Source organism: Mustela putorius, unplaced genomic scaffold (assembly GCF_011764305.1).
Source record: "Mustela putorius furo isolate JIRA1106 unplaced genomic scaffold, ASM1176430v1.1 tig00000095_pilon_pilon_pilon, whole genome shotgun sequence".
Lineage (NCBI taxonomy): Eukaryota > Metazoa > Chordata > Mammalia > Carnivora > Mustelidae > Mustela > Mustela putorius.
The window spans coordinates 26,204,160-26,231,591 of NW_025421280.1; the positions used below are offsets into that span (position 1 = coordinate 26,204,160).

The 27,432-nt window shown below is 58.1% G+C and overlaps 3 protein-coding genes and 1 long non-coding RNA gene across 4 annotated transcripts; 1 reads left to right on the forward strand and 3 right to left on the reverse strand.

The window, feature by feature from the left end:
• Positions 1–444: 444 nt before the first annotated feature.
• CILP2 (cartilage intermediate layer protein 2) lies at positions 445–9,992 on the reverse strand. The gene is made up of 8 exons (XM_004760854.3): positions 9,390–9,992; positions 8,277–8,375; positions 7,015–7,287; positions 6,224–6,379; positions 4,898–5,176; positions 4,004–4,112; positions 3,650–3,807; positions 445–3,411 (listed from the first exon to the last, which is right to left on the reverse strand). Exons 1-8 carry the CDS (start codon positions 9,451–9,453, stop codon positions 1,076–1,078), a joined length of 3,474 nt encoding a protein of 1,157 aa, XP_004760911.1. The 5' UTR covers positions 9,454–9,992; the 3' UTR covers positions 445–1,075.
• LOC123392342 lies at positions 7,250–19,066 on the forward strand. The gene is made up of 3 exons (XR_006607057.1): positions 7,250–7,387; positions 17,587–18,416; positions 18,872–19,066. It is a non-coding gene; the product is annotated as an uncharacterized LOC123392342 (long non-coding RNA).
• Positions 10,101–17,801, reverse strand: YJEFN3 (YjeF N-terminal domain containing 3). Its single transcript, XM_004760852.3, has 6 exons — positions 17,689–17,801; positions 14,211–14,319; positions 12,236–12,346; positions 11,865–11,978; positions 11,633–11,783; positions 10,101–10,364 (listed from the first exon to the last, which is right to left on the reverse strand). Exons 1-6 carry the CDS (start codon positions 17,745–17,747, stop codon positions 10,156–10,158), a joined length of 753 nt encoding a protein of 250 aa, XP_004760909.1. The 5' UTR covers positions 17,748–17,801; the 3' UTR covers positions 10,101–10,155.
• On the reverse strand, positions 18,213–27,129 carry NDUFA13 (NADH:ubiquinone oxidoreductase subunit A13). The gene is made up of 5 exons (XM_004760851.3): positions 26,976–27,129; positions 20,288–20,366; positions 19,061–19,132; positions 18,621–18,690; positions 18,213–18,398 (listed from the first exon to the last, which is right to left on the reverse strand). Exons 1-5 carry the CDS (start codon positions 27,067–27,069, stop codon positions 18,279–18,281), a joined length of 435 nt encoding a protein of 144 aa, XP_004760908.3. The 5' UTR covers positions 27,070–27,129; the 3' UTR covers positions 18,213–18,278.
• Positions 27,130–27,432: the final 303 nt, after the last annotated feature.

Below are 27,432 nucleotides of genomic sequence, written 5' to 3' on the forward strand. Positions count from 1 at the left end.
GGCCAGGCCTCAATGGGTGGGGTGGATGACGGGGCAGCATGGCCCTGGCTGAGAAGTCCAGAGCAGCCTCGGCTCCTGCCGCCTGAAGGCCTGCGCCCCTGCCAGGGCCCCCTCCCTGCCCATTGCTGCCCTCGGGCGTGGGGCCAGATGGGAGCCGCCGGCCACAGCCAGGCTCAGAGGAGAAGGCCAAGGCGGCAGCTGCTACCGTGTTCAGCGGTCAGGGCCGCACAGACTCGGGCTGCCCACGAGGCGGCTCTGCACACACGTGTCACAGACACACTTCTGCGTGCCTCAGCCAAGACCCACAGGCTGGCCTGAGGCCCATCTGGGACCTCGCCAAGTCCTCTGAGCAGCTCGCACACTCATGTCCCAGTGTCTGCTTGCCAAGGTCTGGGGCCAGCAGCCCCAGTCTCCATCTTCACGCCCCAAGACCGACACCATGAGTTGAAAATGAAGCATCTTTAATTGATTCCCTGCCCCAATCCCCCTGGGGGTGGGGGGTCTCCAAGCACCAAACCTGTGAGAATTGTGCCCCTCAGCCCCGGGAACCAAGAAGCCCCTGCCTGACGTTCACTGGGCCAGGACACTGCCCCCCCACCCCGAACCCCTTGACCAGCCCCAAGGGCTTCGTTTCAATAAATAACTCCTAGAACAAAGCTTGGGGCAGAGGACCCAACATAGCACCCAGCTCAGCGACATGGAGAGGGCGCTTCAGGCGACAGTCAGAAATCTCAAGGGGCAAAATACCTGAAATCAAGGTCAAAACATACATAAAATCAGAGCCAGCTTGCAAGCTGGGAGCAAATCCCCCAGGGCCTCAGTCAGATGCCTGATGGTCTCCCAGGATGCTGGCTCCCACCATCAGGAAGAACGCCATTCTGTGTCACACAGCAACAGTCCCCTGCCTGGTATTTCCACCATTGGACACTCCTAGGTCTTGACTCTGAATTCTGGGCAGGGGAGGAGAGGGGCACCCAGAAACCTGGGGGAAGGGAGCATCTGGGGAAGGGGGCTGAGACTTCCCAGGTACAGAGGAGTCCGGGGCAAGGCAGAGGAGTGAGGCCGGGAGCCCAGGTCACTGCCGGGCCCTGCCCCGGCGGGTACGGAGGCGACCTGTGGTTTGAGCCTGTGCCCGGGCTGCCTGGCCCATCTCCCTGCGGATGTCCCCAAGCGCTGTTGCCGGGGCCTCCAGCAGCCTCTGGAAGAGGCTAGGCCGGCCGGCTGGTGGCTCCCGACACTGGAAGGTGACTGCTGTGCCAGCGTCGGCCTTCATCTCCCGAGAGAAGCCGTCAGAGGAGCCATCAAAGCAGCGGCCGATGGCGATCTCCTTGGCCAGCCTTGGGCTCTGGTCAGTGACCGTGTAGACACCGTAGTTGTGACCCAGAGGGTCCAGTGGGGCCAGCATGCTGAAGGCCGCTGGGTCGTCAGCTGGGGCGGGTGGGGGGTGCCGGGCCAAGTAATCCCTCAGGAGCCCGTTGACGGCCACACGGCGGCAGCTGCCCTGGGGCATTATGGTCACCAGCGTTCTGTCCACCTGACGCTGGTCGAAGAGCATCCCGCTGCACTTGAACTCCACGCAGGCAGCGGATGTGCCGGGGCGCTGGGGGTCTCGGACACTGCGGGCATCTCGGAGCCCGTAGAGCTGACCCTGGGTTCGTGGGTGGCTGCCCCCCGCGTTGTGCGCCCGGACCATGTACTCCTGGGAACCCTGGATCTTCACTTTGAGGAAGCAGGCCCGGAACTCCTGGGGGTTGGGCCACCAGGCCAGGAGGTCTCCAGTCCAGGAGGCCGGCGCGCCCTCGCGGAACGGGACCACGTTGTACTCGTATTTGTCGGCCTCCACACGCGCGAAGCGGAAGTGGCTGGCGGTCACCGGGGCGCCCTGGCATTCCCGCAGGCTGCGCCACGGGTACACCGGGCCATTGGCCTCGGCGGGGTCGCCCGGCCTGGGTTTCGCCAGGTTGATGCGGAAGCCGTTGCGTTTGAGGGCCGGGTCGTCGTGGTCCGTGCGCCTGTACCCCAGCCTGTCCAGGTAGGGCTGGGCCACACCCACGGTGGCCGCGAGCGGGCGGGGCCGGGAGGGGGCGGGCTCCAGCTCCTCCCCGCCCAGCGTGGCGGTGACCAGCGCCGTGTAGGCGTCCGGCCGGTCCTCGTCGCAGAAGGCGGGGAGGCAGGCGCCGTTGGGGCCGGTGACCGCGCTGTCGAAGCGGCCCCAGGCACGGGGGTTGGCCGAGTAGCCAGGGGCGGGCTCCAGGTTGACCAGCGTGACCACCACGCCCTCCACCTGCTCGCTGGGGGTGAACTTGTCGTTGGCGTAGGCGCGCACCTTCACGAAGCAGCGGCGGCGCTCGGGGACGTCCAGGTTGAACAGACGCCGCTCGCGGATCTCCACGTTGCCCACCAGGAAGACCCGCTCCTCCCGGCGGACCCGAGGGGCTGCCGACCCCTCCCGCTGGAAGCCGCTCTCCTCCTCCCACAGGCCTGTGTCAGGGTTCAGCGACCACAGCTTGAGGGCCTCCGCGTGGCCCGCCATGCGGATCTGGCCGGCGTTCACGCGCACCGCCACGGGCCCCGCCTGCAGCTGCTCCGCGGAGCCGGCGGCGCGGAGGTCCACCGAGAACATGCCATAGGTGCGCAGCGGGGCCAGCTCACCGTCACTGTCCGCAAAGCGCAGGTCACTGGGGGCGGCGGCCGCCGACGTGAGATCTCGGGGGTCCACGAACGTCACCCGGGCCTCCACAGCCCCCGTGTAGGGCTCGCCATCGGCTCTGCGGAAGGCTCCCGCGGGAAGGACCAGCTCGCCCAGTGGGGCCTCGTCTTCCAGCTCCCCAAGAGGGATTGTGTTGCTCTCTCTGGCTTCTAAGATGACGGGGGCTTTCTTCCGCATGGCCTTGACGTCATGGTACACGCCGCCCCCTCGAGGGTCGAAAGGCAGGACCCTGACAGTGTCCATGAACTCCCCACTGGGGTCCACGAAAGTTACCACCAGCCGCTGTGTGGAAGGAGGCACCTCCAGGGTGAAGTCACCCTGGTAGGAGGTGAATCCTATGGGCTCCTGGCCTAGCAGGATCTGGGCGAAGCTCAGGGGTTCCCCTGAGTCTGAAGCCAGCACACGTCCCCGTACCAGTCCCCGAGGGGGCAGACATTTCTGGCAGCCACACTCAGCCACCACCTTGACCGGGAGGACGTATTTGGAGCAGTGTATTTCCCTGCTCTCCAGGCGGCGAACAGAGCAGCAGCGGGAGCCTGTGTCCCCACACCGGGGGCTGGAGCCTGCCGGGCTGGGGCACGCGGTGTCGGGGCAGAGCCCCACATCCAAGTAGGTGGGGCCACTGCCAGACTGACCACAGTCATCTGGGAGCTTGATCAGGTGCTCTCGGGGCTGGGGATTACAGGCTGGCTGGCCCGGGGCTGCAGAGTGAGAAATCAATCAGATCAGAGGTAGAGGGAGGTTTCCATTTGAGTCGAAGTTTGGGGGCCTGGACTGGGGTCAGGACTCAACCCAGGGGTTCAGTGGGGGCCTGGGATCAGACGGCATGGAAAGAGAGCCGCCTAAAGTTGGGGCTCCGTTTGGGGTTGACTTTGGCTGGTGTTAGGTCTCAGTTCAGTTTCAGAGCACACTCAAGGTTGGGGGGCCAAGGGTGCTCACCAAGCACAGTGAGGTGGGCAGTGCCCGAGCGCACAGCCCCTGCGTCATTCCATGCTTTGCAGTGGTAGGTGCCTGCCTGTTCTGGCCGCAGCCCCCGCAGCTCCAGATGGGCCCCGTACCTGTGTTCTCGCCTGTCCAGCAGGGTCCCGTTGTGGAACCTGGGTGGCAGATGGGCAATACCATGGAGGCCCTTGGCGTAGGGAAGGGGCTGCACCTGTCCGCAGCCTCACACACAGCCCAGGAAGGTTGCAGAGCAGCCACCTCCCAGTCTCTGAGGCACCACGTTATCAGGGGAAACCCAGTGGAACCACAATGCTGGGTGCAAGGCCCTTGGGCGTGGGGCAGGGCACTCACCAGGAGTACTTCTTGGGCAGGGGGATGCCTGAAGCCTTGCAGCAGAAGGTTACATTCTGTCCCGCCTCTCGCACTCGGGACTCGGGGTGCTTCACCAGGTAGGGCTTCTCTGGGGGCAAAGGTGGCAAAGGTCAGGGCCCTGCCCCATCCCAACTTCTCCCAATAACCCTTCCCAATGGCAGGGCCGCATCCTTTCCCTTCCAGGGATGCCCTGTTTCACCTGTGCCTCTTCCAATGACCTCCTCATTCAATTTCATTCCAAGGCTGCTCAAAATGACGCCCCATCTTTTTTTTTTTTTTTTTTTTAATTTTAAGTATGCTCCGTGCCCAACAGGGGCTGGAACTCATGACCCTGAGATCAAGAATCACATGCTCTGCCCACTGAGCCAGCCAGGTGCCCCAAAATAGTGCCCCATTTTTTCTTTTCTTTTTCTTTCTTTCTTTCTTTTTTTTTTTTTTAAGAGAAAGAGAATGTATGAGCAGGGAGGGGCAGAAGGAGGAGAGAGAGCATTGTAAGCAGACTCCACGCTCCCCATGGAGCCCAGCTCGGGGTTTGATCTCATGACTCTGAGAACATGGCCCGAGCCAAAATCAAGAGTCACTTAATTGACTGAGCCAACTAATCTGACTGCCCCCATCTTAATGCTTTCCTCTGCAAAGGAAAGCATTTGCTTTCCTGTCCCACCTCGTACCTTCTTCAATGTCTCACATTTTATTCACTCCCTCCGTGACACCATATTTAGTGTTATGCCTTCTCCAATGTCCATGTCACATCTTATTTCTTCCCCAGTGATCTCATGCTGCATCGCATCCTCCAAAGTACGTGGCGTCATCCAGAATTTCCTTCTTAGCTTCTCAGAAACCCCCTCACCCTCCTTGCCAGGAGGCACTTACCCAACTTATTAAGGACAACAGTGACCACAGCAGAGATGGAGCCATTGGCCTGGGCCTGGCCCAGGCCTGCAGAGAAGCCATCCATCTGGGCACTGACGTTGGCCCGGCTACTGGCACAGACTCCAGGCATCCGGAAGGTTCCATGGGCATCAGTGATGGCCGTAGTGCCAGGCCAGTCTCTCAGAGAGACCCTGGCTCCTGGCAGCGGACGCCCAGATGGGGTGACCACCGAGCCCAGAAGGATGTGCTCAGGGCACCTGCACGTCTTGGAGCTGCACCCTGGGGGACACAGGGAAGCAGAGGGACAGGGGAGCCTCTTCAATCCCTCCTGGGGCAGGCCTTCCACTCAGTCACTCAGCGAAGATGCCAAGACACTCCCCTTTGTGCCCCTCAGAGGCCTCAGCATGGCCCTGCTTGGAACGATCCTTAGTGTGAGTGGGGATATGTGGTTGAGTAGTCAGAACTGGGGCAGAGGGAGGGACCTGTGGTCTGAGGGATAGGGAAAATGCCCTGGAGGAGGGGACAGGAGAGGTGACTCTCACAAGACAGAGAGGCTCCTTCCAGCAGGAAAGAAAATGTCTAGCAGGGGCTGGGGGCCCGTTTAGGGGTTGGGTCTTGGGCTCAGAACATCTCCCTCCCCTCCCAATCCTGCGGTTTCTCCATAAAATGGAAAATTCCGCTGGAAACTTCAGGGCAGAGGCGTCAGGAGGGCAGAGCCAGGCGGGGTAGGGTGGGGACCCCACTACCCCATTGGCCACCGTGCTCCCCCACCCTGCCATGGGCTCTGCGGGTACAGTCTCCAGACCGTGTTTGTGGAGCCCAGGCGGATCGGAATTTCCAGTCGCCTCCTGGCTGGTCTGGTGTCTGGCCCTGGGAGGGCTTGGGCATGGTGTCTGCCAGGGTGTGAGCGCGTGTCCGTGTGGGCGTCGGGGCTGGTGGGGGCTGTGAATGCTACGCGTGTGTACCCCGAATCCGTGAGCCAGCTTCTGTGTGTGTCCGCGTCCATGAGGCCATACAGAGACACTCAGTGGTGCACCCAAGGTAATACCCACTGGATCCACACACGCCTGGACGCGACCCTCAAGGCGTCCACCCATCCAGATGTACACATTCACCAATGCTCCTCGGGGCCCCAGAAGGGAAAGAAGGGCCAGTCTCCATGTGGTCCAAGTTCTGGCCCTGCAGGACCCACCTCTTCCCTTCCACCCCTCTGCCCCATGAGGCTCCATCCCAACCTGCTTCTGCTCCCCAAGTACCCTTCAAAACTGGCCGCATCCCGTCCCCGCCTCTAACTCAACACTTCCTTCCAGGCCCCATCCCTCCTACCTGGACATGTAGGCCTTACACACTTCTGAGCCTCCACGGGACGCCCCGGACAAGCATCCCCAGCCGGGCTTGGGCATCGACGGCGGCGCAAGCGACGCCCTGGCCCGCAGCTCCCTGAACAGGGACCCCACGGGCCCCACGCGCCCCACGTGGCCTCTGCGGTAAGGGCGAAGAGGGGGGAAGGTGAGGCGGCCGCCCACCCCAGGGACTGCGCCTCTTTGGAAATCTGGTAGCAATGTGGGACAGGAGGGTGCCCCCAGCATGTTTATCCGAGGGTGGGTATACCCCAGACAGAGGCCCTGCCCACTGCCCCCATCAGTTGTTCTCCAGGCGCACCTGTTGAAGGCGCAGTTGAGGCACCGCCCCACTTCCCCCAACTCCAGCCCAGATGAACTCCCCGAAGTTAGCCCTGCTGTTCTCCCTTCATCCCTCACATAGTTGGGGTCAAAACACGCCCCCACAGAACGGAGTGACAGATGACCAATGAGGGCAGCAGGAGGGAGATGGGCTCCTGGGGGCTCCCTCCTGTGCCCCACCTGGGCCCCTATTGGCAGCCCCTCCCTTCGAAAGTCCCGCCCCTATCTGATTTTGCCGGCTCCTGAGGCCTCTTCCTAACCACGCCCCCCCCACAGCGCTGCCCCTTCCTCCAGTACCATCCATTCAGGCTCCACCCACCTAGGATCTATCCCGGCCAATCCCCACTCTCTCCTCAGCATGACTGATCGCGAGCCTGCCCTCTCCCTAGCCCCGCCTATCCCCTCGAAGGCCCCGCCCCCAGACCCCGCCCTCACCGAGAGGGCAGCGGAAGCGCACATGGTAGTTGGAGCAGCGGCGGCCGCGGGGCTGCTCGCGGTTGAGGCACCAAAAACCTCGCGTGGGGTTCAAGTGCACGCGCTCGCCGACAGTGGATGGCAGGGCCCAGTCCGTGGTGCGCGCCTCTAGCGCCAGCGGCCGTGGGCACACGCGCGCTGGTCCGTAATAGAAGCGGATGGCAGCCAGGCTCTCGAAGTCGCCATCGCCGCCGGGGTGGTCCACGTTGAACCAGGACGTCCACTCGCTGGCCTCTGCGGGAACCGCATGCGCTGGGACCCGGGCCGCAGCCTGTCAGGCCCCATCAGTGCACGCAGGGGCCGGGGAAGCTGCCTACCCACCCTCATCTCCGAGGTAAGGGCCTTACCCTGCTGTCTAAAATGGTCACCCCACATCCATTGCGCACGGGCTGACGCAGCCCGCCCATGACCCCGCCCAGATCCAGGGCACTCCGGGAGAAGGAGTTATAAAGGATCCCGGGGGCGGGGGCGGGAGTGGGGGTTTGGCCTCCCCTAGCACCAGCCCCACTTTTGCTGCCCAATTCTTGAGCTTGCCTGTCGGTGCAGGCTGACATCTTGCCACTGTCTCACCAGTCCCCAACCTTAGAATTGAGCCTGATCCCATCTCAGAATTCAGAACCCCTGAGGTGTGAGGAGGTACAAGGGCAGCAGGAGGAGTTGGGCCTGAGACCAGCCCTAGCTGTAGCTTTTCATCGCCTGGCCACTCCAGGTTAGAGCCAGCTGGGCCCTTGCTCACTGCCGGGGAAACCCACCGGGCAACCTCTGTTTCACAGAAGCCACAGGTGGGAAGGGCCTGGCCTCACAGAGCTCAGATTCCGCTTCTATCAAACCTCCCCCCACCACCACCACTAGGGGGTGCTCACTCCTTTCCTGAATTGAGAGTGAATTTCCCCGCTAGGAAACTAGAGACCCAGGTTCCAGAACTAGAGGTCTGGAATCGACTGGAAGCATCCTGCATGCTGCTTCCAAGTAGTGGGGAGGAGGCATCCCCCCTACACACACCCTCCATTGGTTTCCTCCTTGAAAAACAGCCTGAATTCTCACCCCTGTGCTTCCAAAACTTAGACCTCTCGGGACACCTATGCCAGGGACCACCATGTCCAGGGACCAGGATAGTACGGGGCCCTTCTACCTCTTGTGTCCTGTCCTCACATGACCCCACCAGCCAGAGCTTGCACAGTAAGTCCACAGCAGAGTCAGGACTTGGATCCAGGATGACTCACCTTCCCAGTCCTCCAAGGCTGGTGAGGACTGTCCAGGGCGCAATGATGGACCTTCAAAGCCCCAGGCAGCTGCTGTGGGCTCCTCAGGGGGGCTGGTGACTGTGGATAGGGTGAGGAGTGTGAGGAGGAAGGAAGCATGCTGATGGAGACTTCTGTGAGCTGCTCCTGTGCAAGGTGCTCTCATGATCATCCCCATTTCACAGGGAAGAAAACTGAGGCTCTCCGAGAAGCCAGAAGCTAACTCTGGCTGACCCCAAGGAATGCAGGACCTCCCCCTCCCCTTCCAGGCGAAGCCTCCCTGTGACCCCTACCCCCAATCTTCTGCAGTCCCATCCCTGTCTCTGCCCTGGCCCAGATGCCATGGACTGGGGAAATCTGTGCATCTGCTCTGCTCCCCAGACCCAGTGCTCCCTGAGTGTGCTCTGTGGCTCTGAGCTCAGTTGGTGTTGACTCTGCATTCCCCTTCATCCATTTGCTGGCTGGAAGTCCCTCCTTCCGTGTAGCTTCCATCCCTTCACCTGGGGCCCCAGCTGGCATTGGGAAGTCTTTGGAATCCAACCTGGCGTCTCTGACCTTGAGTTATCTAAGATAGCCCGGCTGGACGATGACCTCAGACAAGTCCTTTCCCTGTCTGTGTCTCAGTCTCCTCATCTGAGAAATGGATCCAGTGCCCTCTCCACTGGGTGTTCCAGAGATGGGAGTTTTTCTGAATGGGGTGTGTGTGTGTGTGTGTGTGTGTGTGTGTGTATGGAGGAGGAGGAGGAGAGGAGTTATGTGAGAGGGGACGGCTCAGGCCCCTTAATCCTGGGCCAGTATCGGGTGCTTTCAGAATCCGAATGCTAGGGCTGAGACAGGCCCCCTGGGGTCCCTGGGGAACCCAGGGGAACCTAAGGTTCATATTCCAAGTGCCCCTACTTCTCTTTGAGGAGGGAAAAGAACAGAGAGGTTTCCTTCCCTCCCCAAGGGACCATCTCCCCGATGCCCCCTCACTCCAGGGGGACCCGGGCCTGCGGATGCGAGCGGATCCCCCGGTTCTCTCTCCGGAAGCGGCTGCAAGCCAGGCGGGCTGCCAGGGCGCCTAGGGGTCTGGGCTGGGGTCAGGGGGCGCCTCACCTCGAGCCCCCGCCAGGTGCGCGGCGGCGACAAAGAGGCAGAGTAGTGGCGGCAGTGATGCCATGGCCGGGTCCGAGCGTCCGAGGGAGGGTCCGGGCTCCGCGGCGCGCGCGGATCTGACTCCCGCGGGTCGGGCGGCCACTGGGGCTGAAGGTGGGGGCGGGAGGGGACCGCAGGCCACGCCCCGTCCAGGCCCCGCCCCGCCCGAGCCAAGCTCCCTGGCCCGGGGTGACTTCGGTGCGCTAGCAACCTCTCCGGGTCGCCCCCTTCGGTGCGTCCGGCTGTGCCTCCGCCCTCAGGCTGGCCTGCATCCCCCTCCCCCGCCCCCCGTCACCAGCTGGAAGTCCCTCCCTCAACCCACTCCCTTCTCCACCTTGGGTCCCAAGCTGCCTGTGGGACGTGCCTCTCCTGGACTCGAGCCTGAAGCTGCCCAAACACTCACGCTTTAGGCAGCCCTTTAGGCGGCGAGAAATCCTCCATCGGGTCTAACTTCAACCCCGTTGGCTTCAGGCCACCCCGAGCGGGCTGGAAGTCCCACCCTGAATCTACTCTCTACTCTTCTGGCTTTAGTTTTCTCGGCCAACGGGGAAGTCCCCCTCGACGACGACCCTCGGCCCTCCGGCCTGCGCTCTGCGGGACGGGGGCAGTTCCCTTCCCGAGGCTGCCCCCCGGGCGGCGAACGCGGCGCACAGAGGAGGAGGAGGCGAGGCGGTGGTGGGACGTCTGTTTATTGGCGCGGGTCCAAGCCGCCTGGGTGCGGGCGCGGTCACAGCGCCGCGACGCAGTCGGTGCCCGTGTATCCCGGCAGGCGCAGAGCGAACTTTCGGCGCACGTCGTCGGGCACGAACCTGCCGGCCACGAAGTGGTGGCGGCCGGAGAAGCGGCCGGCGCAGGGCTTGGGCGCGGCGAGCGATACCAGCACGTCGGGCCGGAGCCCATCCTCGCTGTCGCCGCCGCCGGTCTCCGCGTCCCAGCCTGAGGGGAGGGAATCGGGCGCTGGGAGGGCTGCTCGCCTGCGGACTGGCCTGCTCGCCACCCACTTCTCCTTCCCCGTCAGACCCAGCCTCTGCTCTCTGACACGTGCGCCTCGGTCAGACCTGCCTCCCCACAGAACTGGGCCTCCGCCCTCAGACCAAGGTCTCCCTCTCCTGGGAGATGTTTCCCTCCTCCTCTGACCAGATCGTCTGCCCTCATACTTTCCTGCCCTTGCTCCCCTCGTGCTACTATAACTTGTTCTTCTCTATCTGACTCAGCCTCTGCCTTTAGAGTCCATCGTTTCCACTTGCCACCCTTTCCGGGTCAGACCCATGCCTCTGCCTTCTGACCCAGCATCTGTCCCCATTCCCCCCTATCAGTCTTGAGCTTCCCCACTTAGGCTAGAGGCTCTTTCCTTTGGGGCTTCCTCGCCAGCCTTCCCCCTCTAACAGATCCCCATTCTCCAGGCAGAGGACAGACTTGCCTCCATCCTTAGGCCTCCCCCGTAAGATCTGTCCCCTTACTCCTGGTCCTTGTCTCTGACCGAATGTGGCCCGAGTGTTCATCATCCTTCTGACTAGAGACTCTTCCCTCTGACACCTCTGTCTTCGCCCTCAGACTCGCTCTTACCTTTTGACAGGACCCCACCTCCTCCTTCACTGGGCCCCAGCCTCTACTGCCTCTCAGATGAGCCTCTTCCTTCAGACTAGGGGCCTTGCCTTCTGCTCTGCTTGTGATCAGAGTCTGGAGCCACTAACTAAAAGCCTCCTCCCTCTGACTTTAATTCTTCCTTCTGTGACCCTCTTCTCCACCCTCAGACCAGACAGCCCATCTCTTTGTAGCTAAGCCCCCACTCTGTGGCACCCTGATGGGATGGCCCTGAGGTCTTGCAAGCTGGGGGACATCCCCTGAGTGTGGCCAGCCCCGTGGAGGGTCCGGCTGGCCAGCAACTGTTTGTTCCGTCTGCCCGTCGCCTAATGGCTCCAACAGGCGTGGGGCGGCGGCCAGGATGGGCGAGGCCTTTGCGGAGTGAGCTCACGTCTGCCCAGGCAACTGGGCATGCTGGGCTGGGGGGGGGGCAGGGGATCACCTGGGCAGCAGCCTCGGTCTTCCCTATCTGAGGGATGGGCGTGACCCACACCCAGAGGGCAGGTGCCATCCATGCAAGGGAAACTGAGGCTCAGAGACAGGCTGGGGCCACCAGAAGCTGGGGTGCAGAGGGCCCCCACCCAAGCCCCCCACAGACCCCCCCTTCCTGCCTGGCATGCCTGAGGGAATGTCCAGGCTCACAAGGGGGATGGACAGCAGCTTGAGTGTGGCCAGCGCCCGTGTGCAGGGGCCCCCGATCTCTCCTGGCTGCACGCCAGGGCCCAGCACGGCGTCCACCACCAGCCCGTAGGCATCGTTGATGAGCTGGACCTGAGAGAGCAGGCAGGGTTAGGGGGCAGCCTTTGGGCACCATCCCCTCCTTCCCCCCATCATTTGCCACCAAGCGCTGACCTCCGTGGGCAAATAGGACAGAAAGGGGATGTCCATCTTCTCACACTGAGTGGTCAGGTCCTGGTGCAGCCCATCCAGTGACCGTGTAGGGTAGAAGATGGTCGGTTCATACTCCTGGTTTGGGAGGGGTGGGGCGTGGGGGCCACAGAAAGGAGTCAGCGCTGGGGGCCCTTCCAGGCTTCCTGCTGGGCCTGAGCCCCCAGACCTGGATACCAGGCAGAAGACCCTGCCTGGGGCAAGCACTGGGCTTATTCTGTCACCTCTCCAGCCTCAGTGTCCCCCAGAGACACTGTCAAGAGAAGGAAGCAATTTCTGCCAGGACAGGGTTCAGGGGGTGACCCTGGGAGACCGAGGGCATCCTAGCTACTCACAAACATCCGCAGGTGCCGCGCACAGACCAGCCCCACCGCCCCGTTCTGCTCCGGGCCACAGACGACCAGCACTGTCCTCTGCTTCCGGGAGAGAGTAGGCAAGGGGAACACCTGGCAGGGGGCACAGCAAAGGCAAAGGCATGATGTCTGGAATTCCTCCTTGTTTTGGTGGGGAAACTGAGGCCTGGAGTAGCAGAAGGGAGGGGCATGGGCGTAGAGAAGAGGCACTGTGGGCAAAGGGCAAGGCCTCTGGAGACCTTGGGCTCCTCCTTGGAGATGCAGAGTCCCTGCTTCAGGCTCTGCCAAGCTGGAGCAGGAAAACGTGCCTTCTGCCACCACCGGGCGCCCGGAGTGCGGTTTGTTTATCCTCGGCCTGAGTTGCAGACATTCTTCCACCTTTTTCCACCGCAGTGGCTGCCCCTCCCCCGCCCACGTTTCCAGGCCTCAGCCCCTCCCGGAGGCCCCAAAGCTGGGGGAGAAGGGGGGGTTACTTTTCCAACCCAAGATGCCCTGTCTCTCTCCATCTGCCTCTGTCGTCACGTCACCTTTCTCCGTATCTCTGTGTCTATTATCCCCATCTGTCTCTCCGAAGTCTTTTGGTGCCTGCATCTCTGTGTCTCTTTGTCTCTATCTCCCAGACTCTCTGCGTCTCTGTGGGCCTGTGCCTCCGTCTCTTTAACGCAAGAGTTCGGAGCACCCGTGTTCCGGTCTCAGCCCTGCCCTCTCTGCATGGCCTCAGCCCCCTGTCCTCTCCCAGGCTCCTTTGGCCTCTATCAGACAGGAATGACCATGGCACTGACAGGCTCATGGGGCCTCTCTGAGACAGGGGCCGCCGGGGCCTGGCCGTACTCTAACCTCCAGCTACACAAAGGGCTAGATACACCTTTTTTTTTTTTTTTTCCCTCCTCCCCAAGGTCTCAGCGAGGTCCTGACCCACCCCGAGGGTGCTGTGACCCCACCATGCCAGGCCCAGAGCCCGAGACCAGAGGCCAGGGGAGGGCGACAATGTCTGGGCTGGCTGGGACAGAGGGCCTTCTAGACAGACTTGGGGCTTTCAGGGCAAAACCCAAACGACCGTTCGGTCGGCAAGGACCAGGCAAGAGTTTACCCCGCTGGGTTTACTGGTGGGGCTTTGATTGTCATCATTTCCTTCTCCTGCGGGAGCTTTGCCCAGGATAGGTTTCATTTGGAAAAAGTAATGTTTAAAAACAAAAACAAAAACAGAAAACCTGAGCCTACCTAAAGAAATTGGGTTTAACCAAAGTCGGCAGTGATGACAGAAGGGGAGGAAGACCCAGAGGAAGAGGAAGGTTACGTACTGGAGCCCCGACACACCGGGCACTTCTCTAAGGCATTTGGGTTTATTAACTGGTGTCAGTTTATTTCGCTTGTTTTGGAGGAAACAGGACCGCGGTTTGACACCCGTGGCCAAAAGCACTGGAAGGCAGCGTCGTCATCACTTATTACTGTCGTGTCCTTTGGAGGGACCTCAAAACTGGGACTTTGCCCCAGATCCAGACAGCTCTGCTTACTTACCCCCTGGGACCTACCCTTTGCAGGCCACTCCCTGCATCTGGACCTCAGTTTCCCCATCTGCAGCGTGGGGTTATTTGGAAGCACTCCGCCTGCAGGAACCGATGTGTCCCTTACTGAGATCCAGGAGATGGCAGAGGCGGTGGGCATGAAGGGCCCCAGGAGCATCCTGCTGCAGCCTCAGCCTCCGAGTCTCTGGGGACTCCTATCTCTGCCCTGACCCTCACTGACACTGGGGTCTTGGGCCCCTGCCTTCTAGACCAGCAATGAGTCTCTCCAGGCCTCAGTTTCCCCATCTAAGTGATGGCCTGGAGAAGCTCCACACAAAAAGGGGCTTCCCGAACCATTCTGGCCACCTGGGTCACGCAGCTAGCTAGGCCTCGGCTCTAGGGGAAGCTGGCCATCTGGATGGGGTCAAGATCAAGGATCAGGGGTCAGATACCTTGGTCACAGCCACAGCACTAGCATGGCCACACAACTCCACCAGCTGCTGCCGCCCAAAGCGGTAATCCTCCAGTAACTCGCGCTCCAGGGCGGCCGCCTCCGCAGTGCTGGGGGACAGAGTGGGGAGAGACGCTCAAAGACACAGAGAGAGAAAGACTTAGAGAGGCTCGGATGGAACCAGGAACGTTCCACCAACGTTCCCAACCAGGGCCTAGCGTCACCTCCAACCTCAGTTTCCCCATTAGACTTGCTTGCGGTAGAGTGGATCCGCGGGAGGTTTAAGCCGAATCCCTAGGTACGGGCGCCCTCTGGTGGTCGAGGAACGCGTGATGGCGCATGTTCTACAGCCCCAAAGCGGGAGACTGGAGCTCCGTCCAGATGCGCCCCGCGCCCGCATCCATTCTCCACCCTTCCTCCCCCCGCCCCCACCAGCCGCGGGAAGAACCCAGGAGGAGGAATGCGGAGGGAGAGGCTGATGAGGGTGATGGACGAGTTTCATGCAGGGGAAAACACTAAGCAAACTCCAGAATACTGGAGGGGCCCGACTGGGCTGTGGACGAGGTGCCTGAGGGAGGTGGAGTTAGATGGCTCACTTAGGGAGGGGGGATGGGGAGCCCCCAGCTATCAGACCTATTGGTGACCCTTCAATAACTGTGGCCAGAGAGATGGGGCTTCCTCATTGGAGGTGAAGGTCTGCCATCAACTCCCTAAGTGACTGGAATCTGTCACATCTGAATTTTGCTTTCTCTGGCAAAAGTGAAGACCAGGTAGGCTAGATAATTTTCAAGGCCCATTTCAAAATGCAAACACGGATCCCATTACTTAAGAATTTTAAGATAATGACAGCCAAGTGTTGGACTCTTCAAGAGCAAGGACCAAGCTAGCCCTGGCTTAGGGGTCTTCCAAAGGGCATGGACTTAGTGGCTGCAGAGAGACCTGTCATTGAAGAGTGGAAATGGTCCTCACTCCAGAATCAGGGGTTGGGAGAACTGGGCAGGGTTTATGGCCTGATGCCAGCTTCCCCTAGCGGGACTCTTTCCTGCTGGGGAAGAGCATCTACCCCTAGCCCAGCAGGCCGTAGTAGTAGTAGTAGCAGCAAGAGCAGTAATAGGCCTGGAAAATATTCAACCACTCAGAGAAGCCAAGTGGCTTGCCCAGGGTCCTGCAGGAAGCAAGTGAGAAAGCACACTTCTACCCTAGGTGTCTGTTTCTAGAGCCATACAGGGTGCTGGGCAAAGAAGCAGAGGCAGACCTACAGATAGCAGAGGTTTTCTTGGGATGAATCTTTAGGTTCCTTCAATTCTGTGAGCAGGAGACCACAACATTCCCACCAATTTTGCAGCCTGATCAGGCCAGGCAGTGGGAAGGGCATAGGTAAGGAATGAAGACTGCTGCAGGAGGGGGACTCCGGGTGGGCTTCCTGGAGGAGGTGGCCTGGCGCACTATGGGAGGTAACTCACATGCAAGAACAGTGAGGGCCAAGGCCCTGTAGTGGGAATGAGCTTGGCAGATGGAAGGGACAGAAGTGAGGCCAGAGTGGCTGGAGCCAAGCAAGGGAAACTAAGAAACTGGGTCAGAAAGACACTTTGGGGGCCGGTGCACATGCGGGGGATTGAGGCTTAGGACAGGAAGGACACAAGCCCTGAGTCACCCCAGCCCACCAGAGCCAGATTCAGCCCCACCTGACTTCAGATAAGGTTGGAGGACCAGTTATGGGAAAGGATGGTGGATCAGATGAAGAGCAGGCTGGCCCAGCTCCCAGGAAAGAACATTGGAGAAGGTGTGTTTGGAAATGTGGCTCATTCCTCCACCTTCGTGTGCGTGACAGCTCTGCCTGCTGCCCCCACAGGAAGGTGAGGGAAGATGAGAATGGTGGGAGCACTACCCATTCCTCTTCTTCCTCTGTCCCGAAGCTTTGGCCTCAGGCCACCACTTGGAACATTATCTTCCTGCCTAACTGGTCATTAGAGTGATAATGGGGAGGATGGTCCAGGCGAGGAGCCTGGGGGTGGGGACGCTGGCAGCCCTGGGTGGGGTGTGAGTGGGAATTAGGGCAAGTCTGGGGAGGGGGCCAGGGCAAGGCCACTGTGGGACTGGCCAGAGGTGGGGGGCTTGGTTATGAAGTGCCTCTTCATTCTCCTGATGTCAGTCCCCAGATGAAAGGAACTGTAAGGATTTCCCACAGAGCACAAAGAAGGTGACTTGCTTTCAAAGGAACTGGGCCTGTTCTCCCAAAATGCGTCCAGGAGTGAGCTCTTTTGGAGGTGAAGCCCTGGGGCCAGGTTGCCCATGGCAGACCCTCCCTGCTCTCTTGGCTCCATCTGCTTCTCCATCTTCAGGCCTCTGCCCACCAGCCCACCACCACTGCTCACCTGGCTGCCTACAGAAGTCTCCCGGCCCCCGAACTCCTCAATACAAGAGCCACGGGGGCTTTGAAAACCTAAACACCATCACATCACCACTTGCCTCAAACCTGCTTTTGGCTCCCTAATATTCAGGGAATATTCAAATTCCTCACTACACCTACGCACCCATTATGTTTCTAACCTGTCTCCTCTCCCCTTGCTCCTACCCACCTACGTTCCACTCCTACCCACCCCACAGTGCCGCAACACTCCTCAGTTGGCCTTTGAGACCCCATACAACTGGCACCGCCATCCCCATGCCAGGTGAAATCACAGCTCCAGCTTCCTTCTGTCTAGGACGTGCTGGGTCTACAGGCTCAATCTGGATATCAGCCAGTCACTGGACAAGATCTGCCCTGAGGGCCTGAGTGGAGAGTGGGCACAGGAGGACAGACAAGGGGATGTCAGATGAATGCGCTGTCAGTGGTTTACACTGAGGTCCACAGCCCTGCTTGGGGTCCCAGATCACAACATAACTCAGGACGAGGCCACAGCTGCCAGCTAGAGACCCCCACATCCAAGCAAACTACTGATTAAGTGGCCCATGCGTTCAAAAATCTCCCTAGCCTTGGCTCAGGCAGTGGTTTCCGTCCCCAGGCCTCAGTTTCCTTCTCTGGTCCAGGAGACAGTAGCAGGTGGGCCACCAGGAGGGGTGTGAACGTTTGAGGAGATAAGACCTCAGCTCTTTCCAGCTCGGGAAGGAAGGGTGGGCGCTCCAGAGTCCCCAGGACGGATGGAAAGGGGTGGTGGGCCTGGACTGAGTTGAGGGGTGACGGGAGAGCTTCTAGCAGTGCTGCTGAATTATTCACTTAGGGGTGAGCCTGAGGCAGATGCAGTTGCCCTGGCAACAAGCTTAGGAGGCGTTGGCAGCAGTGGGCTGGAGGCTTCCTCTCTCCAGCAAAAGGGGTGGGCCTTGGAGACCCCCAGGCCCCCTCCTGACCGCAATGCCCCTGCCTCTGATCCATCCAGCCCGTGAGACCCCCCTCCCAGCCATACCCTGCCCACGATGCCCCTGGCTCCAGGCTGCATCCCTGCCATGCACGGTATTTGGCATCCCCATCCCTGGCTGACCTGAGGAAACGCCGCTCCTCGGGCGCCTCCGCTGGATCCGGGCGGGCCGCGCTGCTCATGGCCAAGGTGAGCTAGTGCGCGGAGCCCCGTGGCCACAGCCACAGCCTTTTAAGAGCATCCCAGGGGACGGGGCCTCCTCCCCGCCCACCCCGTGCATCCGCCAATCAGGCGGCGCCGCGAAGGCGCTGCGCGCAGCCATTGGCTGGCAGGCGCAGACTGACTTAACCCCTTTGTGCCAGGAGTGGAGCTGCCTTGGGAATGGAGGGAAACGAAGTCTGGACAGACAGGGACCCCTGAAATGGGGTCCCGGCCTGGGAGCAAGGGGCCTCGCCTCTGGCGCCCCTCCGTCCCATGCTCTGCTCTTTAGGTCCCCCACTCACTGATGTGCCCAGGGTGCGGGGTTGGGGGGCCAGCCCACCTGGCAACTTCTGCAGAGTCCCCAGGTTTAAACCCTGCGTCCCCAGGCCATGTGTAACCCAATAGGGCCCCACTCGCCAGTAAACTCAGTCGCTGGGACATAGGCAGGCAGGTCTCCAGAGCATTTATTCTTTCCAGTGGGGAGGGTGCAGGGGTCCAAGGGGAGCGGCCCCCTACGTGTACCAAATGAAGCCATAGGCGGCGTCGACAATCTCCTCATTTGTACGCAGCCCATACAGCTCGCCCATCACGGGAGTCACCCAGCGCGTTGTATGGAACACAGACTCACCCACCTGTGGAGACCGCAGGATGTAAGTGGGGGTGCAGCTACCCGCTCAGGCCCACACTGCCTAGGGGGACCCCACTAGGCCTGGTGGCCACTGTGTCTACACTGAAAGCTGCTGTCTCCCCTTGCTCATGCCTGGCCTCCAGGACCCCTCTCAGCCTCAGGCTTCCCGTGGGGGGCTGTGTTTCTGCGGGGGCCCGCACCCCCGCCCTCCCTGCCCAGGACCCACCTTCCAGTCGGGCACATCCTTCATGATGATGGCCTCCTCCTCCAGGTTCTCTCGAAGCATCTGCAGGACCCTGCGGGGATGAAATGAGAGGTGGGGGACAGGCCTGAGCACCCCTCGGGGCCCCTCCCGGTTCCACTCCCCATCACCTCCTGCCACTGCCAACCCTGCACACGCTGTCTCCGCTTGTCCCTTCCTTCCCCCTACAAACTTTTACTGTCCTCCTGCTGCAGCCTCAATGTCTCCTCCTCCAGGGAACCTTCCCATTCTGTCCCTTGGGTCCTCACTTTAAGTCAAGTTTGGGGCCCTCTCCAAGGATGACGGCAGCCCCACGTATGCAAGGACACAGCTGTCAGTCCCCATATGCACTCCGGCCAGGTCCTGCACTGCAGCATGGGACACTCAGGCCTGCGACCTTCCAACCCTGGTCCCAGTGGCCCCACCTCCGGTCCTTCTCTGCCTGCAACAGTGGCATCAGCGCGATGCGGGCCTCGAAGTCCTCAATCTGCAAGCGCCTGCAAAACCCGAGAACCAACAGATTAGATCAGGCTGGAGCTGGGGGTAGACGTGGCCTCAGCCCCACTGGTGACATGTGGGGAAGGGGGCTGGAGGAGAGGCAAGTGAGCGCGGCAGGGCTTGGCAGTAAGCTCTACCTGCCACAGGATGAGAGGCGGGGGGGGGGGGCACACAGCTGGCACAAGCACTGATCCACAAGACTGCTGGCTTCACACTTTTTTTCCAGTTAAAAACTTTATTTCTTAATCCTAAAAATAGCCCTGGCCTGATGACTGTGGTGAACCGGGGACGGGGGATGGGGCCTTCATCGCTGGACTCTGGGCCTTCAAAACCATATCCTCTTGTCAAAATAACCCTGGAGTGTGAGCCCGGGGCAGACAGCTCTGCATCTTTGAGCCACCAGCCACATCTACGCTGCGGGAGCGGCACCCAGAGATGTGGACCAGCAGGTGGCCCCTGGCCCTGTCCCCTCATCACCAGGAATCTCATAGCCGTACGGGGAAGGGTGTGGATGAGCTTCAGTCTCCCCCCTCCCCTCCTCCAGACCCACAGGAGCAGATGCCCCCACCACAGCCACACAGTTGTCACTCCAGTGGCCAGACCTCTGCACGTGGTCCTGGGGGGCCGGACCTGGTTTGAATGTACCCCACGCCGAGTACCTGACACATGCAGGCCTTCTCCAGCACTACCCTCAGGGACTCCCAGACTTGTGGGGGGCAGGTGACCCCAAGGGGGTGCTGAGGACACATAGCACGCCGGGGTAGGGTGGGGCAGGGCAGCTGAGAGGCAGCAGCCAGAGTCCGAACAGAGGCCACGTTCTGCCTTGGTGCCTCTGGCCCCATGTGCTGGCACGACTACCATCTATGCCCTTGTTCTCATTGCCTGGTTACCAATGGCAAAAACCCACTAGGAGAACACGTCCTGGGCCCACCCGTCCACCTCCACCCGATGTGCCATCCTAATCCAGACCCTCGGTTCCCGAGCAGCGGAGGCCAAGGGACATCTGGCGAAGAGCTCCTTGATTATGAGTCCTTTCTTCAGTGGAAAGCTCAGAAGTGGACTCAGTCCAGGTCCCCACTTCCTGAGTCCCCAGGGCCTGAGGCAGGGCCCCACGGGTACCAGGGGCATCCCGCCCGGGGAGGCCTGGGGCCTACCTGCGCTCACGGTTCCACCTCATCATGCTCCAGTACCCGAACAGCAAGGTCCCGATGCCCACAGCGAACATGCTATAGCCTGTGGGGGGAGAGGCCACCAGTCAGCGCCCGCCCGCGGAACAGGCCGCTCCCTGCAGCTTCTTCCCAGGACGTGCACTCCACTTGCTGTGCAACACACCACCAACACTGACGCAAGAGAAAGTCAAAGTCTTAGTGACCTTCTCCTAGAGATGGCCAGTACCGTCTCTAGTGCATATTTCCTCAGATTATTATTTTTTGTCCCCGTGGAATGTCCACCGGCCCCTTCCCTTGGACCCCCTCCTCCAAAACTGCAGACCACTCTTCAGTCCGTTCCCCCGGCCTGCGGCAGGGACTCCAGGCTGTCTCAGCTTCTCTCTGACATGGGAGGCAGATGCTGCCACCACACCTCTGCCCACCATGGGACAGTTTCCAGAAGGTACAGTGTGGGCAGGGACTGCAGGAGAGCCCGTGGGTCTTCTTATTCATGGCTGGGTGGCTGCCACCGACAATCTTGTGGAAGGCTGTTTGGCTCCCAGTCGGCGGGTGCTTGCACGGGGCAGGATGGTGTCTACTGCTGGGTCCAGCTCCACGGTGGCGCCTGGCTGCCTGGTCCACTCCTCTGAGTCCTGCCCATAGGGGGCTGGATGGGCTGCGGGAGGCAGGCAGTGCCCTGCGGGGCCTGCCCAGCAGCCCATGGGCTCCCTGATGTGCCGCCTCCTGGCCCAGCAGGTCGAGCCCCCTGCCCGGGCACCAGGGGACAGAGGCTGCCATGAATATTTACTGACACCAGCAGGCACCTGCACTGTAATTCTGATGGACAGGCTGTGGGCCTGCTGCGGTCTTCATGGAGGCCCTAACTGCCTGCGGCCTGGCTGGGGCCAGGTCACCCCATACCCTCTAATCTTTCGAGCTGTGGTCTCTTCCCGGGATGGGCCCCATGGTTGCTGGGAAAAATGGACAAGCTCGGCCAGGTTGAGCTCAAGTTAACACCCAGGAAATGACCAGCAAATGGTGGGTGAGGCCATTTCCTAGGATTTGGGGGTGGGGGGGGCAAAGGGGCTCTGGGAGTCCCAGCCCTGCTCGCAGCCTGCAGGGAGCCTCTGTTGTCCTGTCCTCATCCTTCTTCTTCAGCTCAGTTCAACACATGGTTTTTCTGGCACCTTTGTTGGACCCAGAGGTGCATAAGAAACTGGTTAGATTTTTCAGCTCCTCAGTCAAGCCTGTTAAAAACATTAGTTCAGGGGCTCAGCTGGTTAAGCGTATGCCTTTGACTCAGGTCATGATCTCAGGATCCCGGGATTGAGCCCCGCATCGGGTGCTTCTCCCTCCATGCTCGTGCTCTCATTCCCAAATAAATAAATAAATCTTTAAAAAGCAAAACAAAATGAAACAAACATGAGCTCAGAGTAAGACATTTCCAAATTACGGGGGCACCCTGGTTCCTGTGCACAGAGGGAGATTCCTCCTGGGAGGCTCGAGTGCCTAGGACCAGCTCCCAATGTAGTTATGGCTCTTACACATGGCTGACCACCTGTGCCAGACAGAACATCCTAGAAGAGCTGCCTCTTCCTTTTCAGTAGCTATAGAGAAGCCCTGGGGTCTTCTTCTTCTGACCCAGCCCCAGGGCATAGGCCTGGGCTACCCTAATGGAGACCCCTTGTCTTCATACCAGGCACCCACATGTAGGATCAATTCCAAGACAAAAATGGCCTTTACAAATGTGCAGCTCTTTCTTGCTGACAGTGGAGAGGCTGACACCCCAAACCCTGAGCATGGGTCTGTGCTTCAGGACCTGTCAGTCCGGTGGGGGAGGCTGATTATGGTCATGCCCAGGAGTGGGTGCCAGCCACATCCTGTGTTCAGTATCAGTACCTAACCTTGTTCAGATGGCAGCACGACCCAAAGGAAGGTACCAGTTCAATGGGGTCCCATCCGAATCCCAACCTTCCCCCTTTATCTGCCCTACAGAAACTGAGCAGCCAATTGTGAAATTCATATGGAAATTCAAGGGCCCAGATTAACCAAAACAATTCTGAAAAACAACAAAGTTGGAGGACTCGCACTTCATAGTTTCAGACTTCACACACAGCTGTGTGTACAAGACAGTGTGGCATGGCATCAGGATAGACATGTACATCGATGGAACAGAGCTGAGAGTCCAAAAATAAACCCCCACATTTACGGTCAATTGATTCTGGACAAGGGTGCCAAGACAATTCAATGGGGAAAGAATAGTCTTTCAGCAAATTGGATAAGTGGACAGCCACATGCAAAAGAATAAAGTGTGCTTTTTCCTTCCCCCATACACAAAAATTAACTGAAAATGGATCAAAGACCTCAATTTGAGAGCTAAAACTATAAAACTCTTAGAAAACAGATTAGTCAGTCTCTGTGACCTTGGATGAGGCAATGGCTTCTTAGCTGGGACGCCAGAAGCACAAGTGACAAAAGGAAAAAAAAAAATAGATGAACTGGGCTTCGCTGAAATGAAAAACTTTTGTGCTACAAATGATGCCGCCAACAAGCTAGAAAGACAACCTCCAGAATGGAAGAAAAGTCTCTGAAAATCCTCCATTTGATAAAGGAATGGTAACCAAAATGTATAAAGAATTCTGTAAATTCAGTAATAAAAAAGATGAACACCCTGGGGCGCTTGGGTGGCTAAGTTGGTTGAGCATCCTCCCTTCTTGGTTTTGGCTGAGGTCATGGTCTCAGCATTATGGGATCAAGCCCTGCACCAGGATCCACGCTCGGCACAGAGCCTGCTTAAGATTCTCCCCAAACTGACTGCACTTGCGCACTATCTCTCTCAAATTTAAAAAAAAATTAATAAAGTTGGACGACCCAATTTTTAAAAAAATGGATAAAGGACTTGGATGGTACTTCTCCCGAAGAGCTATACAAATGGCCTAGAAACACATGAAAATACGCTCAACATCATTAGTAACCATGGAGATGCAAATCAAAACCACAATGAGACACCTCACACCGATGGGATGGTTAGAATTTAAAAAAAAGGGGGGGGGGGCGCCTGGGTGGCTCAGTGGGTTAAGCCGCTGCCTTCGGCTCAGGTCATGATCTCAGGGTCCTGGGATCGAGTCCCACATCAGGCTCTCTGCTCAGCAGGGAGCCTGCTTCCCTCTCTCTCTCTCTGCCTGCCTCTCTGTCTACTTGTGATCTCTCTCTGTCAAATAAATAAATAAAATCTTTAAAAAAAATGTATTTAAAAAAAAAAGGAAAATAATGAGTGTTGTCCAGATGTGGAGAAATTGGAAATCCCGTAAAATAAATGCAGGAAGAAATGTACAACAGTACAGCCAATTTGGAAAACAGCTTGGCAGTTTCTCAAAACGTTAAACGTGGAGTTAGCATATGACTTAGTTAGCTATGCTATTGCTAGGTGAAATTTTCCCGCAAGAAAAACGAAACATATACCCACATAGAAGCTTGCACAGGAATGTTCACAGCAGCCAAAAGGTGGCAACAACTCAAATGTCCATCAAGTGGTAGATGGATACACAAATTGTGGCCCATTCATACAAGAATATTATTATATTACTCAACAACAACAACAACAAAAAAGAAGCTTTGAGACATGTTACACCATGCACGTTAAAAACGTCCTGCTGAGGGGCGCCTGGGTGGCTCAGTGGGTTAAGCCGCTGCCTTCGGCTCAGGTCATGATCTCAGGGTCCTGGGATCGAGTCCCGCATCGGGCTCTCTGCTCGGCAGGGAGCCTGCTTCCCTCTCTCTCTCTGCCTGCCTCTCCATCTACTTGTGATTTCTCTCTGTCAAATGAATAAATAAAATCTTTAAAAAAAACAAACAAACAAAACAAACAAACAAAAAACGTCCTGCTGAGCCAGACACCAGAGGCCACACAGAATAGGAGCCCATTTTCATGAAACGTCCAGAACTGGCAAATCCATAGAGACAAAAAACAGACCGCTAGTTGCCAGGGTTTGGGAGAGGGAGGATGGGGAGTGACTCCTCATGAGCTTGGGGTTCCTTCTGGAGTGATGGAACTGTTATAAATTTATCTATTTATTTAATTATTTAGATTTATTTATAGATTTATTGGAGGGAGAGCGCATGTGCTCACACACACAGGGAGAGAGGCAGGGGCTAGAGAGAGAAACCCAACCAGACCCCCGTGATGGTGGAGCCCCACGAAGAGCTTGGTCCCATGACTCTGAGATCATGACCTGAGCCAAAACCAAGAGTCAGACACTTAAGCGACTGTGCCATCCAGGTGCCCCAGATGTGTTATAAATTTAGATCCTGGTGATGGTTATGCAACTGTGAACAGACTAAAAATCTGTGATTTGTATGCATGAAATAGGTGAATTATATGGTATGGTCTGTGAATTCAAAAAAAAAAAAAAAGTTAAAGACATAAGGGAAACAAAGAAAGGGCCACCCACTGGGCACGAGAGAGTAGAGAGAAGAGAAATGAGTGGGAAAGATGGAGGTAGCAGTCACTTCGGGAGCAGTGGGGATTAAAGGTGGTCTGAGCCAGCTCGGCAGGTTCTAGGACACTAGGGGTGAGTGATCTGGGCAGAGAAGAGGGGAAGGGATGCCAGGCTTGTGTACCTTACAGGAGCAGAGCAGGGTAGGACTAATTGGGAGAGGGCCATGGGGACATATGGTTTGAGTGCAAGGCTGGAGGGCGGCACAGGACAGATGATTAGCATGGGGTGCAGGATGGAAAGCAGGGCTGTTGCACTTGCTGTTCCCTCCACTTAAGGAACTTTCGGAGAGGTCCTTCCAGCCCACCCTGGCTAAAACGGACCCTGGTGAGCTGGAGCCTTGCCAATATAGGAAATTCTGGTGCGACACATTCATCTCCTCTGCGAGGCTGTGAGCTCTTCCAGACAGGACTCAGTGCCACATGCACACTCAACAAACAACTACTGAATGCAGGGACAGAACAAAGACCACGCCACCAGAAGGGGTCTCCTCCTCAGCCCACTGTAACCAGGGGGCAGGTCTGTATATGCTACAACGCAAGCTGGTGTGAAGGGGTGCAACTAGGAAGCCCAACCCTAGATAACGGTCTAGATGGCACATGGGAGACACTACCATGTCATGAACTGGAAGAGGACTGGGATTAAGGGCACATTGTGACTTAAAAATAAAAGAGACATGCTGACTAGGAGCAGCCCAGGGAGGCTCACAGGCTGGGACCCTTCTGCCAGCCTGGTCTGTACCACACACAGGTGCACATGTATCAACAGACCTCAAGCCGCACACGTGAGGGGTACACTGGCCTGGGTGTTAAGTCACACTTTGAGAAAAGAAATTGAAGAGATTCAGATCACATTTTCATTCAGTGTGTTCTGGGATGAGTCAAGCCTGTTTTTGTAACGGCCCTCAGGCTAAGAACATTTTTAGGTTGGTAAACAGTTGTTAAAATGCAGCAGCAGAAGAGCGCCTGGTTGGCTCAGTTGGTTAAGCATCCTTCAGCTCAAGCTGTGATCTTGGGGGTCTTGGAACTGAGCCCCACTACAGTCTTCCCACTTCGTGGGGAGTCTGCTTGTCCCTCTCTCTCTACCCTTGCCCCTGCTCATGTTCTCTCATGCTTGCTTTCTCCCTCTAATAAATAAATAAAATCTTAAAAAAAAAAAATAAAGAAGCAGCAGTGGATAGAGACCATCTGCATAAAATGTTTATCTGGCCCTTTATAGAAAAGTCTGTCAACTGCTGTTCTGAGAAACAAAAAAGCCAAGGGGCTGGAAAGAGCTTGAGTTTTCCCCTGATACTTTCCCACAGTCTGAATTCTTTCTTTACCATGCCTGTATATATTTTTTTAATTGAGGCACATGTGCATAACAATAAATGTAAAGTTTGACGAGTTACGGGAAATGCATTCATGCTTTTTAAAAATTTGTATCTCTGTTAACCCTAGGTGCAAGTATATGTCCCTTCTACTTTTTTTTTTTAAGATTTTTAATTTATTTATTTGACAGGCAGAGATCACAAGTAGGCTGAGAGGCAGGCAGAGAGCGAGAAGGAGGAAGCAGGCTCCCTGCTGAGCAGAGAGCCCGATGCGATGCGGGGCTAGATCCCAGGACCCTGGGATCATGACCTGAGCTGAAGGCAGAGGCTTTAACCCACTGAGCCACCCAGGCGCCCCTACTTTTTTTTCTTTTACATTTTTCTGTGTTGAGCCTAATAGCAAACTTCTAAATGTTACTTAAAACATTTGAAAAATTTAAGAATACATATTGCTGGGACGTCCGCGGGTAGGTACTACAGGGAGGAACACCTAAAGTCCCTTAATGTTCCGGATCCAGCATGAGTGTTACACTGGGTGGCCGTGGGGGTAGGTAGCAGCCTCTCTCGGGCCTCAGTTTCCCCACTTGTGAAACGGAAGTGTGTCCGAGGGCTCGGGGCACGAGCTACACTGATCTAACCAACCGCAGAATGGAAAGGATTAAGGGGACCGACCTTCCAGACTGTTCTGTGAAGAAAACAAAGCTCAGTAAGCGTTCGACAAACTCCAGCAGTTACTCTCGTCACTACCGAAGCTATCGGGGATACCTGGGCTCCGCCTCCCGTCACACCGCGGTGGAAACTGAGGCCCTCAAGACTCCCCGGCGACCCCCCCCCCATGGCGGCGTCCCGAAGCCCCAACTCTGACACCCCGGCGCAGTGCAACACTGACCCGACAGTCCCCGACGCGGAAGGTTCCGCTTGTAGTCGATGGGGCCATAGCCCCCCGGAGGGGGCATGTCCTGTTTCACCTTCGATGCTGCCATGCTCACAGGACCCCAACTTCCGGCCGCGGGCGGAAGTTACGTCCGGAGGCCGTCGCCATGATGAGTGTGGCTGAAAGTACCGCGCATGTCGTGGGCGGGACTAGGGCGTCTGGGACTCTAGTGTAGCTATCCCACCGTGAAGGAGAGCTTGGGCAATAGGTCCAGGAATCCACTGGGAGGCGGGGTGCAGCCGAGGATTCCCTATCATTTTTCTTAGACGGGGCTTGGTTCAGTCGGTGTAGATGCCTGTAGCCCGTCTGGTCGCCCGGGTTCTTGCCCTAAAGGACCTCCATACACCTTTCCTCTGATGTGGTCCTGAGGCCAGAGACCCCAAGCTCCTGAGGGAGCCGGGTCACCGAGTTA